Raw genomic sequence first — 22,146 nt, 5'->3', positions numbered from 1 at the left:
CAGTACGTATCGGTGAGTATCGATACGTATTGGTGCTACGGTCATATAATAGCCAATATGGGTAATTTTTCAGAAAAAACGATTTTTTGAAGGGTTTTTGTTCCAAAGTTGCTGTCAGCCATATTTCTCTCTAACTAAAGTGGAAATCAAGGTTGGGAACAAGGATTTTACATTTATGGGACAACTACAGACCTTGAATTCTTAGTACGATACCCTCAATTTAGTGTTTATGCATAATACATGTTATCAATAGCTTTTTTTAACAAATTCTTTATGCAAAAGTGTTTAAAAAAATGTTTCCTATCCATTTATGTGTGTATCTTTAGCGTATCTTAGTGTATCTCTGATACGATACGATACTCTCCGATACGTATCTTAATTTTGGCTTACCGATACGGTGACCAATACCGATACTTTAATCCTTGAATACACGTGTCACCCCCTGAAAGTGGTATTGTACGAAATTGTACAAGATCGGAATTGCAGATGATTTTTTTCCAAGAGGATATCGTTCTCGCAGCACCACTCATCGGCTTCATCTGCAGTCACCACACCCATGCAGGACTTAGACATCAAGAACCCATCAGCAACGGTGTGTCCCGATCACGCGAAGTCGGTGTCGCCGGAGGCATCAAGAGTCATACAACTAAGCGGAGCAAAAAGATCGAGCTTTTCAACAAAAGCCAGCTCCCATTAGACAATCAAAATACCCTTCTCATCAGCGCCAACGGCGAGGATCAGTAGTATATGAAGATCTATTTCGACTGCTTCCCAAGTGCCTTGACAAAACCATCCCATCTTCAACTGAAAGCGACAGACAATGGTTAATGAATCGCAGATCCGGAAGCACAGCAAGTCGGGGAGACCGAGCTTCACCCTAGCTAAGTCAGACTTGGACTCAGCGAGCAACACTGCAAATAGCACCAGTACCGTTGCATAGGGGAGAGGGGGGTGAGCAGCACCGACGGCATCTTTGGAAAAGAGACAAATAGCAGGAAATGATGCCGGGGAAGCAACAAGGAGGGTTTAGAGTCAACCACCTCCACCTGCTCTTCCAACTCAACGCGACGTCGTCGCCATCGTCGGAATCGTCCCCATCATCATCCGACAAGCAAGCAAGAAGCATGGCGGAAAAAAGAAACATAGGAAGAAAAGGGGGAAAAGAAAAGGAAAAAGAAGAAAGAAGAAGGAGGTCATGGAGACCTAACAGAAGCTGGCACTAACCAGAAACGACAGACCAGAAGGAAGAATCGCACTTCGACGATAACAAGGCAAAGTGAGAAAGATACAAAATAACTTTTCCATGAAGGTAGGAATTTGGAAGTGAATAGGATAGGAAAAGCGAACTACAACATCAACACATATAACAATTTATTGCATTAAATGACCATGTTTAATAAGTTTTCCATCTCTACAAACAAACAACCAAAATTTTTGATAGTGAAGAAAAAATTTTGCCCCCTTTTTTTTTTTTTTTTAAATCTTTTCTCCATCAAAAACTAAGCTTTATATAAAAGTGCACACCGCATATTGTTAAATTTACAATTAAATTCAATTTTAAAAACTTACATTGTCAGAATTTGATCCAATTACCTTGGAATATGCCGAAGTCTGGTGAATACTTTGGTCATCAATTCACATGTAAATTTCAGTCCAAATAGAATTTGCTAGAGGATGAAACACAAGTTTAAAAAATCACAATAACAAATAATCACATTCTTACTACTTTTCTCTCCATAGGTGAGATTTGAGGAGAATCATAATTTATGTAGCCTTACCCCCATTTTCTGAAAATATCACATTAGCATGTCATATGGAATTTTCTCTTTATAGATAGGTTTGCTGAGGGTAAAATTGTACGCAATCTCTTTTTCTTTTTCTTTTTTTGGGTAAAGACCTTACCCTCCGCTTCATAGGGAATTAGAGAGCCATTTTTGCAATAAATCAATCTTATCATCCGTGATTGAGGGAAAATTTAGTTTGGAAAAAATGGAAAGACTCAAACCTCAATTTCTTTCAATCCATTCTCATTTGTGCCCTCTTGCTCTCGAGTCTTGACTCTTGAAGACACTATTTTTGTTTTGAGTATTGGATCAGGATCCCTTCTATTGCGTGGCTTACTATGAAGTGCGCACATCCCAACTGCTAACATATTTGGGCACGCATCCCAACACATGGGTATAAACATGAAGGTGCTTCTGGATGTCAGATGTGTGTTACGGTATAAACAATTCTAACCATGGTTCTAACTGGGGATGTCAATTCCAAGCCCGCATCGGTAACCTGATCGAGTCTGACACATTTATGGCCCGACTTGGACCGACCTGATTAATAAACGTATCAGGCCTAAGCCCGGCCTGTTTATAAATAGGTAATACATGGTGCAAGGGGTAAGCCCGATGGGCCTGCCGACCGGCCCGACCCATTTACAAGCTCGACTCGGATCGACACATTTAACCAGACCGTTTATATAGGTATTTTGATTTTTTGGGGATAGAATAGGGTATATATTGATATTTTTATCAATTATTGACTATAGTTAAGTGTAATATTTTTTCAAAATTATTGATAATTTAAAAAAATAAATTAAAGTGTCTTAAATCTAAGAAAATTAAAGATTGTTTAAGGTTTTATTGGTACATTATCCTGTTTAAGACCCGATTAATTCGATTAAAGTTTGGAACCCGATCGAGTCCGACATGACATCGATCAAGATCAACTCATTCCTTAAATAGGTAGGTCATGATCTGAAGACATAGGCCCGATCAAGACCAGCCCGGCCCGGCCCGGCCCAACAGATTGACACCCCTACTTCTAATTATTGGTAATGGATCGACCATATTGGCTATATCGTATTAGTAAAAATAGAGACTAATATCGACACCCAATCGATCCAGTTATGAGTATCTGTTTAGGGTTTAGGGGTTTAGGCGTAGAAAACATAAAGAAAAATATTTTTTTATGAAATTTAAAGGCAAAAGTGACTTGGCTGACATAGCTGTAGTATCAGTACAGTGTACCAAAAAAAAGGTATCAGCACAGTGGAGGGTAAAATGGTCAAAAAAACAAGGTTACAGTATTTTGAGGGGGCAAATTGGTTTGATACGGCCGATACCGGTCGAGAGCGATACGGTATGAGCATACACATACATGTAACCATGTAAGGAATCCCTTCCTCTGCTCTCTCTCTCTCTCTCTCTCTCTCTCTCTCAAGTCTGAACCGAACACAGTCGAAGCCCGAAGGAAGTAATGCAGCAGTCACAGTCACAGTCACAATCGCAGCAGATGCTTCCCATGATTTCTTCATTTCCTCCGACCAATATCACGACGGAACAGATTCAGAAGGTGCGATTCCCTTTTCTTGATTCTATCTTCTTCTCAGTTAGGGCTTCTCTGTTTCTTCTTTCTCTTTCCATACTGTTCTTCAAGATATCTGAAAAATATTCGATTTTTCAGGCGCTCCCTTCATAATAGTTGTGTTCCCTCTGTTGCTTCTTCCAAGTGCTTATGCAGTTTGTTTAATCCAATCGAGGTTTGCATGCATTTGTTTTCTCAGTTCTTCTATGAATCCTTGTAAAAAAAACCCAATTTTTATCATTTTTTTTCTTAGTTGGGCCGTCGAATCGCGGGAGTCTTGGTTTCGATTCTAACACTATCGTAATATGCTAAGCCATCTCCACATTTTTAAGGAATTTAGAAACCTGACCTGAACTCCACAGATGTTTTTTGCATCCTTTTACAATGGATTCCTGGTATTTCATCATTTTCTTAAACTAGAAATATGGTTATTACTGATGCCCAATATTACTCTGCTACTTTAGTGGTCTTCAGCCTTCAGTGTTATATCTCTCCCTCGCTCAATGCTCTTGGCCAGTAAAGTATCGTGAATCTCTTGTTCAAACAAGAGAATGTGAAATTGTTACACATATGAAACTAGTGGAATATAGGATGATGCAGTACCAGACTCTGCCAACCCTGATATAGGCTAAGATAACTTGCTAATTTATAGAGTTATCTCTTACGTTGAACTAAACAATGTGCCATATCTCATGATCAATGATATAAATATAAGGTTTATTTATTTATTTTATTTTTTTTGGTGTGGGATGTGTTCAAAAGGGACACGATTTCTTTGCCAAGTGGAAAAGTAAAGAATGAAGAACTTCAAGAGATAGGAATTCTCTATACTGCAAGACTTTTCCAATTTAAATTTTTTTGCTTCATGTTTGATGGCTTTGACAATTGATGCATATCTGTAAATTTTTACGGGGAAAAGGCTAGCACACAATCCTCTCTCTCTCTCTCTCTCTCTCTCTCTCTCTCTCTCTCTCTCTCTCGACCCCCCTTCTCCTCCTGCATAATGCCCCGTCCCTTGCCCCCATTGGTGCCACCCACTAGCTTACCTCACATGGTTAGTTTGCCTATCCCTCTCCCTTTTATATAATACCACATTGAATATGTTCCATTCTACATCAATTAGTGCCACCAATACTCTTAGGCCGCCCCAGATGCTTGCCAGTGACGTGGAAAGTTGAAGAGAATGATGAGGTTGTTATCTTTTATATCAATACCTCTTCTGCAATGTATCTAGATGTTGTTAATAGCAGCTTGAAAACTACACTTGAGACACCCTTGAAGGTACCTCATCTCTATATTGTGTTTGTACTTTGCCTAATATTGAAGGTTAGTGGTAGTCCTTGGTCTTTTGATTAAAAACTGCAAAAGAAATGAGCGTAAGTATTTAACTATTGACAGTTGGGTTCTTGACTGGAGTAAACTTATGCCTGGCTTTCCATTCTATTGCTCTCTTTCTTGACTGAGAAATTACCCCATATATTATTAGTAATTTTTGTTATTACTAATAGGTTAGCGTGGTTGTTTTTCAGCTCTTGGATAGACTGCCGCAACCCCCCCCCCCCCCCCGGTGGATAATAATTAGAGAACTGTGCCACGATTATTAATGTATATAAAATGGGCAAATCCCCATCTGCCTAAGTTGATCTATTTATTTATCCACACCATCTATTCAGGCATTCTTTTGCGAGTAATTTTAGCTTCTCACCTGGTCCAAAACTGGTATTTTTGTCGATACTGGGTTTTCCATGTGATAGTGGTACCAAGATTAAGGCTGTGTTTGGTATGCGGTCTCGGAATGGATTCTGGGTCTAGAACTCATTCTGAAACCTAATTCTTCTCTATTTCTTGCTTCAGAATGCGTTCTAGACCCAGAATCTATTTCAAGAATGCATACCAAACACAGCCCAAAACTAATAGAAGCTACTCTATGCTATGCTCTGTTACATTTGTGAGGCATTGCAAAGTTCATAATAAAATCTCAGTTATATGGTGAAATACATTGCATAATATACTTTATTCATTCTTTCCTATCTTCTTTCTAGCGTACATATGCTACGATCAAAATTTGAATTAGATGGTGAAACAAAGATTCATGTAGCTGATCCCATATAGTTGGGATTAGGCTTAGTTGAGTTTAGTATACCCCTATTAAATGTATGTGCTAATAATAATTTTTTTATCTTAATGTGTGTACGTTTTCCACTGACTAATGGCTATTTCTGCAAGTCCTCCCTTCCAAAATTTTGTTCGTAACTGCTACTTGTTGGTTTCGTTACACTTCAATGTGTTTAATCATAATTGTTGCTCCTGGAACTTGGAGAGCTGTCTTTCCCGTGAATCTAAGGCAATTAATGCAGGATGGATATATCCTATCCCTGTTGTCACTTAAGCTTGTCTTTATCAAGATTTCAATAGCCCTATTTGGAAGGGCACGTGATATTTTTCAGGGATCTCATTTATTGATTAGTTGATGGATTAAGTGGCCCATAACTTGTGGTTCTAATGTTGATGATATCTTATGCTTTATGCAGTACCTGGATGAAAACAAAAAGTTGATTTTGGCAATTTTGGACAATCAAAACCTAGGAAAATTGGCCGAATGTGCCCAGTAAGTGACTAACTAGAATTTCCTTAGTTTTTTTTTTTTTTTTTTTTTCTGCTTATGGCCAGGGTTTAATGCATCGGTCTATATCGTATCGTATTGGTATTGGTGGTATTGATACAATATGTATCATGTAGCGTATCGGTATCGTTAAAAGGGTTACTATATGATAGGTTTAAAGTATCGGTCAGTATTGTATCGTATGGCATCAGTGGGTATTGATAAGATACACAATATCGATACTTTAAACCCTTGCTTATGGCGGCACCTTTCTCCAGTCTTTGGGATATCTATACAGGCACCCCTCCTATTTAGTCTCTGGTTTTGAGTGACCAATTCCTGCAACCTTCCTTCACAGAAACAGTCTTTTAGTAAATATTTATCCCATATATAGAGGTCAGTAACAGTTGATGCACATCATCTTTCGTTTGTTCTTGGGAGTTACTTGTTGGCCAAAAGGCCCAAATCAACCTTTTGAATATGCTTAGCACACTATGAAGATTGTATGGTTGACCAAAACTAGAACAAAATCTTTCACTTTTTAAAGTGAAGAGACACAGACACAGACACAGGACCTTTTCTACTGATTTGTTTTCTCTGAGGTGACTGAAATGAGAGCTATTATTCTTCCACTGATATGTTTCTCAGCTAACTTGTTGCAGCTAACAGTTAGCTGCTACTTTTATGATTTTTCTGCATAAATCTTGTGTAAATTTATTATGTTGATGTATCCACATCTCATAATTTACGTCGGTTAGCTAAATATATTTATACCTACTGATTTCAAGGAAATTGCTAGCCTCATCTGTGTTTGATGATGCATGCTTGGGATCCCTGCCCTCAAGTGAACCACTCACCACCCCCCCCCCAAAAAAAAAAGGGTCCCTGCATGGCTGAAATTCCCACTGTGTAGCACTTCCCTTGATTTCAAATACTGGTACCATGTGCACTTTCTGTTGATCTTGCTATCCCTATTGTATGTTATGTTCATATATTCTTTAATGAAATACTTGCTTCCTGCACCTGCCCCAACTCAGGGGGGGGGTGTTGGTGGGTGGAGGGGAACCAAAACAAAGAAGTGTAGGAGAAAAAAAGAGAGAAAGATAAGTTGAAGATCCAAACCAAGGTGGTATTTGTACTTTCATGGACTTCTAGGATAGATCAATTTTCAGAACCTTGAGTAATTTACCCTTTAGTTAATCAGGCATTCCTTCTTATAAAATGACAGGTTAAATCAGGTTGGTAGTTCACGAGAAGCTTTACCTAATTTTATTAAGTTAAACTTTTATAGATGACTGTAGGACTAGCCATCCTTTATAGAACAATCATGTGGCTTGTGCCAACGCAAAATCATTCAAGATATGGCTTTGATGCTGACGTTGAAGATGTACTCATATTGTTGTCGGGGGCTTCAATTTTAGGATTTGCATGTTCTAATAAATATTGGAGATCTGATCTTGGGAGGAATGTGTTCAGAGTGGAAATTAGCCATCATGCTGTCGACTTTAATCTTGAAAATTTGTTCAGATTTGAACTTGAGATGTGCAATTATTCTTTCTAATAAAGATTTAGAACAAAAAGTATGCAAATTTGCATGGCAATTATCCTGTTTCCTTTTGCTCTTAATATAATAATAATGTTACTTGAGCAGGTAAAAAGGCCCATGATTTCTGTTAATTTCTGTCAATATAACTTGCCCCATGTAACTGAGGTTTTCTTGAAGTTGGTTTTTACGTACACTAGTTTACACGACTCATGTTAAAGAATTTTAGACTGAATTGGAGTTAAGCAACATGACATCCTAGCTACTAGTAGGTTTCCTTGGATGGTAAGCACTGGCTATTACACCATTTGTTCCCCTCATCATTGCCTGTGTAAGTTCATAATATATCTGAGTAGGAAACACATATGGGAGGTGGAAGAAATATGATAAGATTTATTTTTGATATTGAACCAATAGAAGGAATTTACCCCTGCCCTGAGGTAACCAATGTTTGTCAAGGTTTAAAACCTCAGACGGGTATGGGATCTGTATCCATTGAACCGACACACTCCGTTGAACTCAGCTGGACTGGGTGTAATTCAGTGTGCTAGATTGGGGTTAATTGAGTTGAAATGGCCGTTTCCAATCCAATTTTCTATAACTGTGAATATAGTGAGCCAATCCTCTAGACCCGTCAAGAACATTTCGTCATTTGCAGAGGTGGTGGAAATTTGTGTTCGTTCACAATTGATGCACATGGACTTTAGATATATATATTTTTTTTAATCCCAAGGGTGATCGTCCATTACCTGCTTCTTGTACTAACAAGCTCTGCAACATTATATCTCAGAAAACCATAGATTCAGCTGAATTCAATTTGTGGGCTTTACAGTAAGTTAGCTTTATCTAGTTGTACTTGTATTTAACATTTTACTCGTGGTTTTGATCTGATAATTTAGGTACCAGGCTCAGCTTCAGAAGAATTTGATGTATCTGGCTGCAATTGCTGATGCCCAACCACAGGCAGCAAGCATGCCTCCTCAGGTAGGTTAGAAACTTGTTTGATATGTGTTTCAGCAGTGAGCATTCTTATCAAATTTTCACTGCTTATCCCCATCAACATTTGCAGATGGCCCCACAACCTGCGATGCAACAGGGAGGGCAGTCGGCGCACTACATGCAATATCCTCAGGCAGCAATGGCTCGGCAAACCGGTGTTTTTTCACCTAGGGCCCCTCTGCAGTTTAACCCACAGCAAATGCAAGAACACCAGCAACAACTTCAGCTACACCAACAGTCCATGCAAGGTCCCATGGGCATGAGACCTGGAGCCAACAATGGGATGCTTGCCATGCATAATGAGACCATTCTTGGAGGTGGTAATGGTGCAAGTCAACCATCATCTGTGGGACGAAGTGAATTTATACACAGTAGTGGTGGTGGTAATACTGCTGGTGGTGCTTCAAGTGGATCCTTAGACATACGGGGGGGAAGCAAGCATGATGTATTAGATGCAGGTTCAGGTGATGGGCAAGGGAACTCAGCAGCTGGACATGGCAGTGCTGATGGGGAGGATGGCAACTGAAATAGGATGATGAATAGGGTGACAAATGAATAGAGTAGCCAGTGTTGGAGGCCTGCGTTGGTGTTTCACTGTTTCTTAGACTAGTGCTGCTATACTTATGTAGACTTCAATGTATGTTTATTGTTCCCTCTTCTGCAGAACAGTTTTTATATGCTTCACTGGACAGTTACCAGCCTGAGGTGAATTTTCTATGAATGAATGCAAAAGAATGGGAAAACAGAATTTCCTATGTACAAAGTTTGCATCTCTTAAACACAACTTTTGAGGCAGGAATCAGGACACTGCTCCATTGGACCATTGTCCCCCCACCCACCCACCCACCCTCCCACCCGTTTTTAATGTTTTCATGAAATAAAAAATTAAGGCTCTGTTTATTTCTAGGTAAAATCCATGTTAAAGAAAATCTTCTAGACAGTAATATTTTGCTTAAAATTTTTTATTTTGCAGGGTTTTTATTGAAAACAACCAGAGCCTGAAGTGCCACCTGATAAAGTGAAAGGAATGAAAGGAAAACAATCTCTGAGCCATCAGTGTAGGGTACATTAGCATCTTTGTGTCTTATCTTTTTCTGACATGAAACGACCTCATTGCTCTCCAAATATATGATATCGATGTACCCACTTCATTGGTGAGTTTCTCTATGGTGCTGTCCCTATAATGAATAAGCATGATGGAGCACTTGCCCTTCCAAGTACATGGTAGTAGTGGGAAATTGTCATTAGTTCCCCGCGTTTTGCAAAATGGCGCCCAACATATTTTTGTTTGGCAAAGTTGTTCTTTCTATACCCCCAAATAACAAAGCAAGTGGGGTGAGGCCACCGAGGCAGGGGCCTCAAGTTTCTTGAAACCTGAACTCATTTTACCTACACCAGACCAGATCTATTTTTGGGGAGTGGGGAGAAACCTATTCGAAGAATCATTCTGGCTACTTCGTCTTCAGCTTAAATGTCCATGTCAAGATTATGATCCGCAGGGTACGTTTAAGAAACTTAAAAAGTCCGTTCAATTCAGTATTTTTAGCATACACAAAACCCGTCTAACCAATGGCTTGACAAATAAAGCCAAAGACTGAGTTTTCCTTAAGGCACATAAAAGGAGAATCCTTAACTGTGGGGCTTCAAATACAAACAAAGGGGGTATCAAGAAGGTATTTTGAGACACAGAAACCTATAGGGATTTGGGATTTGGGAACTCTATGATGGTGTGGTAAACCATACTGTGCGGTGGAGAAAATTTTACTTCCAAAGCCAATGCTAAAAAGCTTGATAGGTATTAACTCTTGTGACCATGCAGCTCTTCCCTTCATCCTTTAAAGAAATTATTTCATTTTCTTATGGAACCCAAAAATAAAAAGCCTTGTGTAATTTGCCTTCTTAAATTGGCTTCACCGTTTCAGAGAATTTACCTTGCACTGTGAAATTTGACCAAGGAGAATGGTGTTGATGTTGCTTTGTGACTGCTACAAAATGTGACAAAAAAGTCTTTCATATTAAGGATCTCTTTTAGGGGAGCAAGAGGGGTGGAGGGATTTGTTCCTTAAATAAGATTATAAGACTCCAGTCTCCGTGACCGTCCCCATTTTTCCCCCCTTAACAAAATCAGCATATATCCCAGAAGAAAAGGCAGAAACAAAAGAAAAAACATCTTTTATAAGTTAAAGATAAAACAATTAACCAGCTGGCCATCTCAAAATGAAGATTAAAATACCCTTCCATAGAAGAGGATAAAAATTAACCAGCAGGCCTGCCAAAATGAAGAATCTACGGTAGAGCCAAAAACTCCAACCTGAAGAGATCAACCCCACAAATTTTGTCATCCCAAAACACTTTTCCGCCAATCCAAACAAGCAGTGGATGACTGAGTTCCATTATAAATAATGAATGTCTTCATAGCATCTAATTTGGTTCCTGCCAGACCACAACAAAAATACACAAGAAATTAGCACTTTTATGCAATGACGGCATAAACATCCAGAGGCACCCTGCAAGAAATTTATCCACTGGCATAGCAATCAGATGTATTAACCTCATGTTAACTAAGCAGCTAAAATGGCAGTACCTTGCTTAACTAAAGCAAGTGCATCCTTAAGAGAGAACAATATACAAATTGTGAACTAACATTTTTTTTTTTATAACAATTGTGAACAATGACAAACAAGGAAATAAGCTTAATTACTTGATTACATAAAACCATTAGACAAGCAATCCAGGATTAGAATGGATCGCTACACTGGTCCATCAGATCCAAAACCCATGCTCAACCCAACCCACTTAAAAAGAGCAACCCAATGCACGAGGCTCCCACTACTGCAAGGTCTAGGAGGGGCAAATGTATGGAGCCTTACCTCCTGCTTCACAGTAGAGGCTGTTTACAAGTTTCGAACCTGTGACCAACATGTTGCAATAGTGCAACTTAACTGTTGCACCACAGGCTTGTCCACGTAATAGTCCGAAAATCAAACCTACTAATAATGAGGCAGGTCATAGCATGCAGGCTTATAGGTTCAACCACTAATTGAGGGTCTAACTCTCTGAGTAATCACAAACATGTCCTGGATACATTATACTACCCAGAACATTAAAAAAAAAAAAAAAACAGTCGTAATTCATTATGACAATGAAATAAATTCAAAGCATTTATCAATCAATCAAAGATCATAATGTGCCGTTACGACCACCAAAGGACATTATCACGGGACCAGCAGCAAATAAAGCAAAAAAACAGAATGAAAAAAAATCTTCTGAAGTTTGAGCATATAGACAGAATGAGAATACTTACTATCTTCTAGATGTCAAGGCAGCAGCAGTTGCCCTGTCAAAGAATAAACATTCGATTAAGTATGTTTTTAACATTTTTAAAATATAAAGCCCAAGCTTCAATTCAGGATTCATTCACAACTCCATACTACCTTCCCTGCTGTTTCCCTCCAAAATTGGTGCCATGTCTCCCATTACTTGACCCTTTGTTTGGAAAGCTAGCTAAGACTGTTCTTTCAGGATTTGCTCCATTTCCAGCTGATAAATGCACAGAAGAATGGCCAGCCCTAATCTCAGATTGAAAGCCATTTGATTCCTGGCCATCTTTAGGTTTGCTCAAAATTTTTACATTTGAAAGACCTTGAACAATGTTAAAACTGCCACCATTTGAATGCTGATTCTGCATGGTTAAATGTTGCGAAGGCTTGTTGGACACATCTGCAGGAGTTGTAATAGTAGTCTCTGTTGAAACAGCCTTCACAGGCTTGGCGTCAATGGATTGAACCTTCTTTAAACGATGAGTCTGCGCCATAGGAGTAACAGCCACAGCGGGCAACAGTGATGAATAAGGAGCAGTAACTGCAGCTGCAGCAGCCACTTTGGCAACAGCAGCAGTAGCTGAAATGATTTCTTGTGCTCCTTCACGAAGCTGAATGAAGTCCCCTTCAATTACAAATAACTGAAATTGAAAAATGAGTGCATGCATGATGACATAAATTTACATCACGGAAGTATAAATTTAACGGTGCACAAGCACGGATACTTACTTCAGGATGACCAGCCACAAAGTCATCAAGCTTTCCGTATTTTTTCTTATAATCATGCCAATGAAGAGGAGCTAGCATCTTTCCAAGTCTATTTGGTAGCTGAGGTAGACAGGATCATGGATATGACACAATCAGTAATCAACAGAATTTGGAAAGAGAAAAGCAGTACTACTGTGAGATGATAAGAAACTCACTTACAGTTGAACTAATTCTAATTCTGCCACCAGATCCAGCAGGAATCGCACGAACAATGCAAGCTAACAGTGATTTTTCATCTAGAAGAGTAAGTTCAGAAATCTTTCCTGGTGTCAGCGAATTTGAGGCCCGTCCAGCAGAGATGGAAGGTCCAGGCAGAACCATATGGAACTCTGTGGTTTCAGTCGAATCAACAGGGTAGCATGGGGTATCTGATGGTGATGTCTGAACTGCTGACCATGATTGTTCTACAGCTGTACTCTTACTATCATGTGAATGGTTGGCTTCTGTGATGCTCTCATCCTGTCCCATCAGGAATATAGCATTAGGTTAATTTTTAAGAATCTGTTGGTCTCAATAATGTCCAGGCTGACCGCGAAGACTAAACTTCATGAGGTCTTTTTTTTTTTTTTTTTCTGAATAAATAGGAGCAGCATTTTCTTTTCTCCCTTTCAATTAGTAAGATGAATCACGAATCAAGTTGGTACACAAATCAATAGCAGACAGATAGTAAGTTGTGTATCTGGCCCTACCCAAGGATTAAAGTATCGGTATTGGCCTCAAGGATTAAAGTTTTGGTATCGGTCGCCATATCGGTCGACTAAATTTAAGATACGTATTGGAGGGGTATCGTATCGTATGGGAGATACTTTAAACCATGGCCCTACCTGATTGATTTGTGCATTCTATAAAGCAGTAATGACAAACCTTGGTCTCGTTCTTCTGTTCAGGAAGTTCCAATGTTGACGCATCATGAAACTGGGAAGAGCTTTCTTGTGAGTGCTGCGGTTGTTGCATCAACAAGTAACCTTTATCACTTGATTCAATAACCTAGTGCAGAACACAAGATTCAGAAGATCAAGTCAGCATTGTCTATACCAAAGATGGAGTAGCAAATAAATACAAACAAGAACATTTTCCATTACAACCTGTGCTTCCTCACTGGATGAAGTGATGCCAGAACCAGTCTCCTGGTTTGAGCTGATATGAGTGTCCAGATAGTCTGAATGGAGAACTTGAGCATTTCCAGTAAGTTCATACTCGTAACGAGCATCAGGCCTCAAAAGGTTCTGTTCTGTTTGGGATGGCCGATATTGGTTCTGAGTTGACATCTCTGAACCCTCAGATACAGCCTAAGGAGAACAAGGGTGAAGAATAAGTAAATTCGAATTAGAAATTGACACAATTTTACATGAAGACTTCCCACTATGAATTTAATCGGTTATCACCTGCTGATCCTGCCAGTGTGGATGGGATGACATTGTGGACACTGGCAGAAAATGGTTTACATTAGATTGAGGCACGTGTGATTCAGTTGATGGTACAGACTGTGGAACACCTTGTTGATGCATGATAAAAGGATGCAGCGCTGTCATCTGTCCAGGTGGAAGGTAGGTTCCCATCCCAAGAAGCGAAGATGGGACAACCGGAACTCCAGGGATATGATCATTCTAGTAAAAGACCAAAAAAGAAAAAGTAAAATCTCAAAATTTGGGACTCCAGATTTTCAGAAATAAAACACATAAAGCAATGATACTGCTCACTGCAATAAAACAAACACTTCAAATTCATAGCATTATACATGGGTGAAATTCATTTTCCAATAACTATAACACTGGAAGCAACCATTGATAATTCCAGAACATTTACACTGCAATAAGCATTAACAGGAAGATGAAAACTTGCCCAAAGATGCGTGAAGTGGAGGAGAAGCATTATTGTCCCAATTTATAAAAACAAAGGCGATATCCAGAGCTGCAACAACTACAGAGGCATAAAACTTATGAGTCGTACGATGAAACTATGGGAGAAGGTAATAGAAGTTCGCTTAAGAAAAGAAACTAATATCTCAGAGAACCAATTCAGTTTCATGCCTGGGAGATCCACTACGGAAGCGATCTACCTTCTTAGGAGACCTATGGAAAAAGCCAAAACTTACAAGAGGGATCTCCATATGGTCTTCATCGACCTTGAAAAGGCCTATGACAAGGTTCCCAGATATTTAATATGGCAAGTTTTAGAGGAAAAAGAAGTGTCAAGTAATTACGTGGATATAATTAAAGACATGTATGGAAATGTGGTGACGAGTGTGAGATCTGTGGGAGGCCAAGGTGTTGAGTTCCCAATTAATATAGGGTTACATTAAGGATCCGCTTTGAACCCCTACCTATTTACACTTGTCATGAATGATTTAACCAAGAATATTCAAGGAGAGGTCCCATGATGTATGCTTTTTGCAAATGATATTGTTCTGGTCGGTGAAACAGTGCCAAAGATTAATGATAAGTTGGAACTATGGAGATATACTTTGGAATCGAGAGGTCTCAAGATGTGTAGAACGAAGACGGAATATATAAGATGTAACTTCAGTCAATCGAGGATTGATAGTGAGGAAGCGAAAATTGAGGGGAGAGAGATCCTGCAAAGTGACTGTTTCAGATATCTGGGCTCTACGTTAAACAAAGAAGTCAATTGATGATATGTTTCCCACAGAATTAAAGTAGGATAGATGAAATGGAGAGGGGCATCTGGAGTGTTATGCAATCGACGTATTCCTCTAAAGCTCAAGGAAAAATTCTACAGGACTGCCATAAGACCAGCTATGATGTATAGTGCAGAATGTTGGGCAGTCAAGAAGCGTAACATGAATAAATTGAGTGTGGCCGAAATGAGAATGTTGAGATGCATGTGCAGCAAAACCCTGAGAGAGAATAAGAAATGACCAGGTTAGATCGGATTTAGGAATTGCCCCAATTCAAGATAAGCTCAGAGAATGTCGATTACGATGGTTTGGTCATGTCCAAAGGAGGCCCTTGAATTCCCTAGTACGGAGGAGTGACTAGATGCAGATGTATGGAGCTAAAAAGGCTAGGGGCAGGCTAAAGATGACCATTGACAAGTTAGTTAGAAGAGACACGCAAAAGTTAAGTCTTCACTCGAGTATGGTAACAGGGCTGTCTGGAGGGCTACGACCCGAGTTTCCGATTGTTCATGAGTGGAATGCCCTAAAGTCATTTTTTTTTTCCTTTTTTTTTTTTTTTTTTCAAATGCTTGCGGATCCATGTAGCCGACCCCATTTAGTTGGGATAAGGCTAAGTTTTGTTGTTTGTTGTTTGAAAACATGCCCAAACCATCACTTGGATGAGAAAGTGCAGAACCATTAATCACTATGATGGAAAGATATGCAATTAAATAAACCCAATCCAATACTAAAACACCACTCTACCAACCACCGAAAAAAAAAGCCACCCTTTTACCAGTGTAAACCATAACCTACACAGATCTATTAAAGTTAAAATAACATCTAACGAACACTTGCTAGGGACTCGCCTGAGTTAAATTTTTTGGGCAGTTTGAGTTAATTCACAAAAATTAATTTTCTTCAACCATGCATAAACTAATATCAATTCTGATGTCAGAGCATCTAAAAAGTCAGATAAGTTGGTATGAGATTATTTCGGCACCTATTAAACTGATTACTCGTTACAATAACCAATTCCCTTTTCTCTTTTTTTATTGAGTTGGGGAACCTGGAGTTAAAAATCAGAATAGAACAGCAGAATCTACCGAATTGACTCAGAATCAACTGTGCCGATTTCGATTAACCCTGATTCTAAGCGTAATGAGTCCAAACAAACTATGCCAAGTCAGGGGGCAGGACCAGTGGACTCCAACCAATTCCTTACTGATCCCGTACAAGAATCTGAGTTTTTTATTCTTCTTGGGGAAGAGGTTAAAGAATCCATCAATGGAAGAGAAGATATGCTCCAAAAGGGCCTCATCATACTTTAAAAGGACAATAACTGACCAAATACCATCAAAAATATCCCATTTTTTTCTGATGCCAGGTCTATGGATCTCTTTAAAAAAAAAGGGGCATACCCGGAGCACGAGGCTCCCACATGTGCAAGGTCCCGAGGGGCGAGAACTAAGAAGCCTTATCCCGAGAATGTCAAGAGGCTGTTTCGACCGCTTGACCACCAGGTCGCAAATTCGTACCTTACCGTTGGACCAAACGTGCCCCTTGCATAGTTTTTAAGGCGGTAAGGCGACGGAGGCGTCTGAGGGTCTTCCAGAGTGCCTTAGCAATAAGGCGGGCATAAAGCGTTGCCTTATCGACTAAAGCATTCCTGTGTAATTTTTTTATAAAACCAATCTATTTGACTCAAATCCTAATTGTATCCTATTACTCATATGTTAAATAAATATTAAAGGTTCATATTCATACCAATGAAAACAAATCAATAAAGTGAATAAACTAAATTCATCTTCATCAATCATCAATCATCAATCATTAATCATCATAACATATTAACATATAATATAAATACATAATTATGAAACAAAATTATAAATATAAAGAAAAGAAGACATAAAAAATACAAGTATTTATTATACTTACCTCTATGATGCCAAAATGGGTTCCTAAATCCTAAGGTCATCCACTATATTTCTACTCTCGTCAAAGAAGAATGAAGTTCACCGCTACCGGAGCAAAATGGTGGCCTGGATCAATGGTTCTTCCTTGTTCCTTGATTCTTTCTCAAAGCCCTTTCTTAAAACCCTTGATAAAATCCAAACCCTATTTGTGAATCATGTTTTTGTTTTGTTTGTTTAGGTTATTTTTTATGGAGTAAAGTTGATCCCATACATCTCTAAGTGTTAACAAAACCATACACCTACCAATAAAAAATCTATATTTGGAATCTTCATCAAGTAATTTTAAAATGTGTTTAAAAAAAAAAAAAAAAACCCCATAAGGCGCCACTTCACATAAGGCGGAGCACTGCCTTACCATCTCTAGACCGCATCAGCGCCTTAAAAACTATGGCCCCTTGTTTGTGGATCTTTATATTCTCTAAAAAGAGACCAAATAAGTTGCTGGCTCTTAACAGGAAGCAATGGAAAACACTCCATAAGTAGGAGTTGTTGGGGGATGGGTAACGTTTTATTCCCTGTCATGAGCAACTTACAGAAGCGCGTTCAACACACAAAACTGTATGCCCCCACAGAATTGTGTACGATACACAAAAACCTATATGAAGGAACTACAAGTATAGGGAATAAAACAAGCATATAAACAAGAGACAAGAGATTTACGTGGTTCGGCAAAACTTCCTACGACCACAGAGTGAGATCCAATCTTTCACTAATAAGAAGAGAAGAGTTACAATACAATTCTTGTAATTTGATTCCCAAACCCACGGAAGACTCCATCTCCTTAAAGACTTCACCCACTCGGAAGACTATACATCTTTCACTCTTGGAAACAACACCCCCCCCCCCAAAAAAAAAAAAACAAATTCTCTTGGGAGAATACACCCTTCTGAAGACTCTTCCAATTCCCATTAGAAGACTCCAAAGGGCAACCCAACTAGAATGTTGACCCAAAGCATCCAACCAATCTAGATAACCCAACAATCTCCACATTGGCTTTTGTCATAGCCACCTTGAAGTTTTGTTAGACCTTAATTGTTTTTAAACATTTCTCTAAGTTATGTGCAAAAGAAAACTTGCACATATGCTTTCCAACTCATGCACTCCGTTTCCATTCACTTATTGAAGTCATGGGAATAACTTCAACCATTTTACTCCTCAACAACAATATAAGCCTTAACATTCTTCTCCTTCAATCATGCCTAGACTCCCATGTTAGACCTTGATAACTCCATTTGCAACTGAAGTCTTAAGACACAAGCCCAATCGACTAACATAAATTAAATTTCTACACATTTTCAGATCATACTTCACATCACCAAAAGTGTGAACTGCTCCATCAAACATTTTTACCTTCACCATTCTCACACATTAGATATCACAGGCAGACCCGTCACCTAGTTAACCTTGCCTTTGGTTTCCTAGAACTAGTCAAAATATTACCTCCTGGAGCAAATACGCAAAGAACTTCTAGAATCTAAAATCTATTCATCATGAGAAGCAATGTTCTTACCTGAAGAATATGCTTTCTTCTTCCATGTTTCAGGCACCCTTTCATGTGCCCAAATTTACTGCAATTGTAGCAACGTGCCTGGCTTTCTATTGACCTTCGATCTCGACATGTGCTTGTCACGCATCAAACTTTCCATTACACTAGTTTGATCTGTAACATCATGATTTCTATCCTCCATTTCTTTCTCTTCCAAATACTTCCTCCTTTTCGTATAGTCTCTTTTTATGTGCCCTACCTTATCACGCCAGAAAGAAAAGACTTCATTAGTGTTATTGCCTCTTGACTTAGACCATGAGTATCCGCTCTTTGGAAATCTTATGTCTTTGTTCCTGCCCTTTGTTAGCTATCACCAATCATCGTCAACGCCCATGATTTTAAACCTCCATTGGGCCTTATGATCATCTCCGTGTCTAACAAAGCTGCGGTTACTTAGTCTATCTTAAGGCCCCATTTGTTTGGCGGGTAAAAAGGGATGGTAAGGAGAAGTCATTGGCCCCACATATAATAGGGTTAAAGAACAAGAAAGAGAAGGAAATGAAACGCCAATAAATAATGGAATTTCATAATTGTGTATTGCAATATGTAATAAATTTATAGGCCCCACATGTAATTAAGTCATTCCCCTCAAAAAAAAAAATCCTACACAAAATGGTGGGACTTTGGAGAAGGGCAGGGTGGGGTACATGGCTTGTCACGTAGGTAGACAGGGTTCTTCAATTCATGAATGGTTGTCCATGGTTGTCCACTTAGTTTCCCACCACAGGCAACTAAACACCAGCCTTTTTTGGAATTTTATGGAAAACCCTACAAGTACCCCACCCTTTTATTGCCACCACACTATTTTTCGTCGACCAAATAGGGTAAAAATGTGTCATTCCCAACAAGAAGTGTAGTGACTAGAGTATCATAGGAAGCCAGAAGAGAAGCAATAGAAGGCTTTTCCTCTTCTATTCTCACCTAACTCATCAACTGAGAGAGAATCTTGTTGAACTCACTAATATAATTAACAATATTTGTACTTTCCTCCATTCTCAATTGGTATAATTCATTTAGAGAAAATTACACTCCCCTCCCCTTTACTTCACACTAATATCACCCCTATCCCATGATTGGGAAAATTACACGATATTCCTGCAGAAAAAGGCTAGCGAGCTAGCTAACTGAATCTAGTTATAGCAATAGCACTATGAAGCCTGCTGAAAAAATTCCGCCCAAGTGCTTGCTGCTTGCTGATTGCTGCTCGCTGCTCGCTGCTCGCTGCTCGTGGGTTTGACAATGCAATGCCACTTGTTACCACTAAAGACAAATCCAGGAGCGGAAGGAGTGACCCTTACATTTTAAAAAATCTTACAATCAGCCCGAGTCCATTAGTATGGGACTGCTAAGTGACGACATCACTTGTCTTTATTTTCTTTAAGCCCCAAATTACCCTTATAACATGAGAACTAAACTAAGGTTCTGTAAACTCATCTTCTTCGTAATTGCAACTTCTTTCCTAGTATCATCATCCAAAAGTAAATTGCAATGGTCTCTTTAGAATTTCTCTTTTAACCGAGTCAGCATCAACACCAACGGTTGCAGTGAAAGGTTATTTAAAATATTCAAATACTATGAATCAGAGATTCTTCCATTAACGCCCAGAACTTGAATAAGATCTCACAGACTTAGTCCACAAGAAGGGGTAATAAGAAAGTAGGGCCTACTACGTGACATTGCGGGTAAGCTTGCGATTGGTGCTGCGATCTCTCATGTTTGGATGTAGCGCAATCTCTGCAGATGGACATCCAAGTGCAGATTCTTCGACATGATTTGGAAGGCCATCCATTTTGATGTTTCATCCAAACTCAATACCCTCCCCCTCGGATCTGTTGTAAACACCCCAAGGAACAGGCTCATTGTTGCTTCTTGGGGTTTACTGCACAACATTACTCTCACCCCCTTCCCCTAGCCCATAGGGTTGTATCATTTGGCCTTCAGGTCTTGTATATCCCCCCCCTCTTTTCCCCTGTTTATTTATTTTAATTCATCCAATTAAAAAAAAAGCAAGGCCTACTACGATCGGAGATTCGTCAGTTTGCTCGATTGATTCCAACAAAAAGCTTGTATTCAGGTATAGAAGGAAATCGTAGGAGTTAAGAGAGGAACTAAGAAAAGAGAACTATTTCAGAAATACCTAAAGCTGAAGAAACAATGAGAGCAGAGAATCTCATAGTGCGGAAAAACGAGCAGGAGATTCTCGTACAGAAGGAAACTGGAGGAGTGAAATGGGTACTTAAGGGAACGAAATGGGACGAAAGGACCAGCGAATCCATCATTAGAGAATTCATTAGAGAGAATGAGATAAGTCAATTTCTGCTCTGTTTTTGGTGCACTTGAGGAGCTCTTTTTGGATTCAGATGTCAAAGTGGCGTTTTGATGTTGGTTCTTCTCCAGAACTAAAGGAGTTTCTTATAAATAGTAAAGTGGTGTGGGAATCTAGCCATCAAAGGTTTTGAAAAAGCAGTTGAGCTTTTGTTGGTTAAATGACCATTTGCCACGATTGTGGGAAGGAAGCATATTGAAAGGGTAAAATTGTCATTTCCATTTTAAAGTCAACATCATCGGCCTCTAAAGGAACGGATGTTATTTTCCCGAACATGTGAGAGAGGGTGACATTAGGGTGAAGTACAAGGGAGGAGAGAGTAATTTTTATTTCTTTAAGAAAGAACTTATTAGCGAGGGACTTGGACATATAATGTTGTTCAGCATTTTTTCTACAATTTAGTAGCATAAGTTTCATTTAAAACACACAATTTAGTTTAATTTTCAAGACACAAACGGATAGTGCTTATTGTTTTCATATCTCCAACTCTTCCCCGTCCTCAGCAGTATCTTTTCTAGCTTCTCTCTGATCAACGGTCTTATCAAATCCTGTTGCACCAAGATGTCCTTGATTGTTCTCTGCCACAAACCAAAATTTCTTGCTACCAAATTTATTCATCTCTAACTTTGCAATACTGCCATCTTGTTGATCGCAAATCAACATTTCTATAACAATTGTGTGCTACTATCTACCCAGATGGCCGGATCGTCAACCTCAATCTATATTGCCAATTGTTTGCTTTGATACAAATTTTTCGAGGGTGGGCAACATTATATTCCCTGACATAAGCAACTTATAGTAATGCGGTCAATACACAAAATTGTATATGACCACAGAATTGTGTATGACACAAGAGTATATGCAGGAGCTACAAGCACAAGAAATAAAACAAGTATATCCACAATAGACGAGATTTACGTTCAACAAAACCACCGATACCAACGGAGTGAGATCCAATGTTCTATTAAGAACAAGAAATGAGATACAAATCATACAATACTATCTTTGCAATTTGATTCTCAAATCCAAGTCTCCCCACTTCTATATTTTTTCTTGGTAGACACTCTCTTGGAGACTCCCCCCCCCCCC

The 22,146-nt window shown here is 39.1% G+C and overlaps 2 protein-coding genes across 4 annotated transcripts in view; one reads left to right on the top strand and one right to left on the bottom strand.

The window, feature by feature from the left end:
• The first annotated feature begins 3,154 nt into the window (after nt 1-3,154).
• On the top strand, nt 3,155-9,264 carry LOC122062159 (GRF1-interacting factor 2-like). Its single transcript, XM_042625858.1, has 4 exons — nt 3,155-3,345; nt 5,889-5,965; nt 8,402-8,486; nt 8,572-9,264. The coding sequence occupies exons 1-4, from the start codon at nt 3,250-3,252 to the stop codon at nt 9,025-9,027; spliced, it is 714 nt and encodes a 237-aa protein (XP_042481792.1). The 5' UTR covers nt 3,155-3,249; the 3' UTR covers nt 9,028-9,264.
• Nucleotides 9,265-10,496: 1,232 nt separating this feature from the next.
• Nucleotides 10,497-22,146, bottom strand: part of LOC122061496 — a 21,881-nt gene continuing 10,231 nt past the window's right edge. For all 3 annotated transcript variants that reach the window (XM_042624766.1, XM_042624768.1, XM_042624767.1), the window contains exons 9-16: nt 13,975-14,196; nt 13,675-13,878; nt 13,454-13,576; nt 12,749-13,048; nt 12,551-12,649; nt 11,936-12,462; nt 11,806-11,838; nt 10,497-10,934 (exon numbers count right to left, since the gene is read on the bottom strand). In XM_042624766.1, coding sequence (XP_042480700.1) covers nt 10,934; nt 11,806-11,838; nt 11,936-12,462; nt 12,551-12,649; nt 12,749-13,048; nt 13,454-13,576; nt 13,675-13,878; nt 13,975-14,196 — 1,509 coding nt within the window. In that variant the 3' untranslated portion in view covers nt 10,497-10,933. The remainder of the gene's footprint in view (nt 10,935-11,805; nt 11,839-11,935; nt 12,463-12,550; nt 12,650-12,748; nt 13,049-13,453; nt 13,577-13,674; nt 13,879-13,974; nt 14,197-22,146) is intronic.

The sequence above is a fragment of the Macadamia integrifolia genome, chromosome 14, assembly GCF_013358625.1.
Source record: "Macadamia integrifolia cultivar HAES 741 chromosome 14, SCU_Mint_v3, whole genome shotgun sequence".
NCBI classification, from domain to species: Eukaryota; Viridiplantae; Streptophyta; class Magnoliopsida; order Proteales; family Proteaceae; genus Macadamia; species Macadamia integrifolia.
This window is presented reverse-complemented; position numbering and strand designations above follow the sequence as displayed.

Coding starts and splice junctions, on each gene's coding strand:
- LOC122062159 (XM_042625858.1), top strand. CDS start 3,250: ATGCAGCAGTCACAGTCACAGTCACAATCGCAGCAGATGCTTCCCATG. Junction 5,966..8,401: donor AAATTGGCCGAATGTGCCCA/GTAAGTGACTAA, acceptor CTGATAATTTAG/GTACCAGGCTCAGCTTCAGA. Junction 8,487..8,571: donor CAGCAAGCATGCCTCCTCAG/GTAGGTTAGAAA, acceptor CAACATTTGCAG/ATGGCCCCACAACCTGCGAT.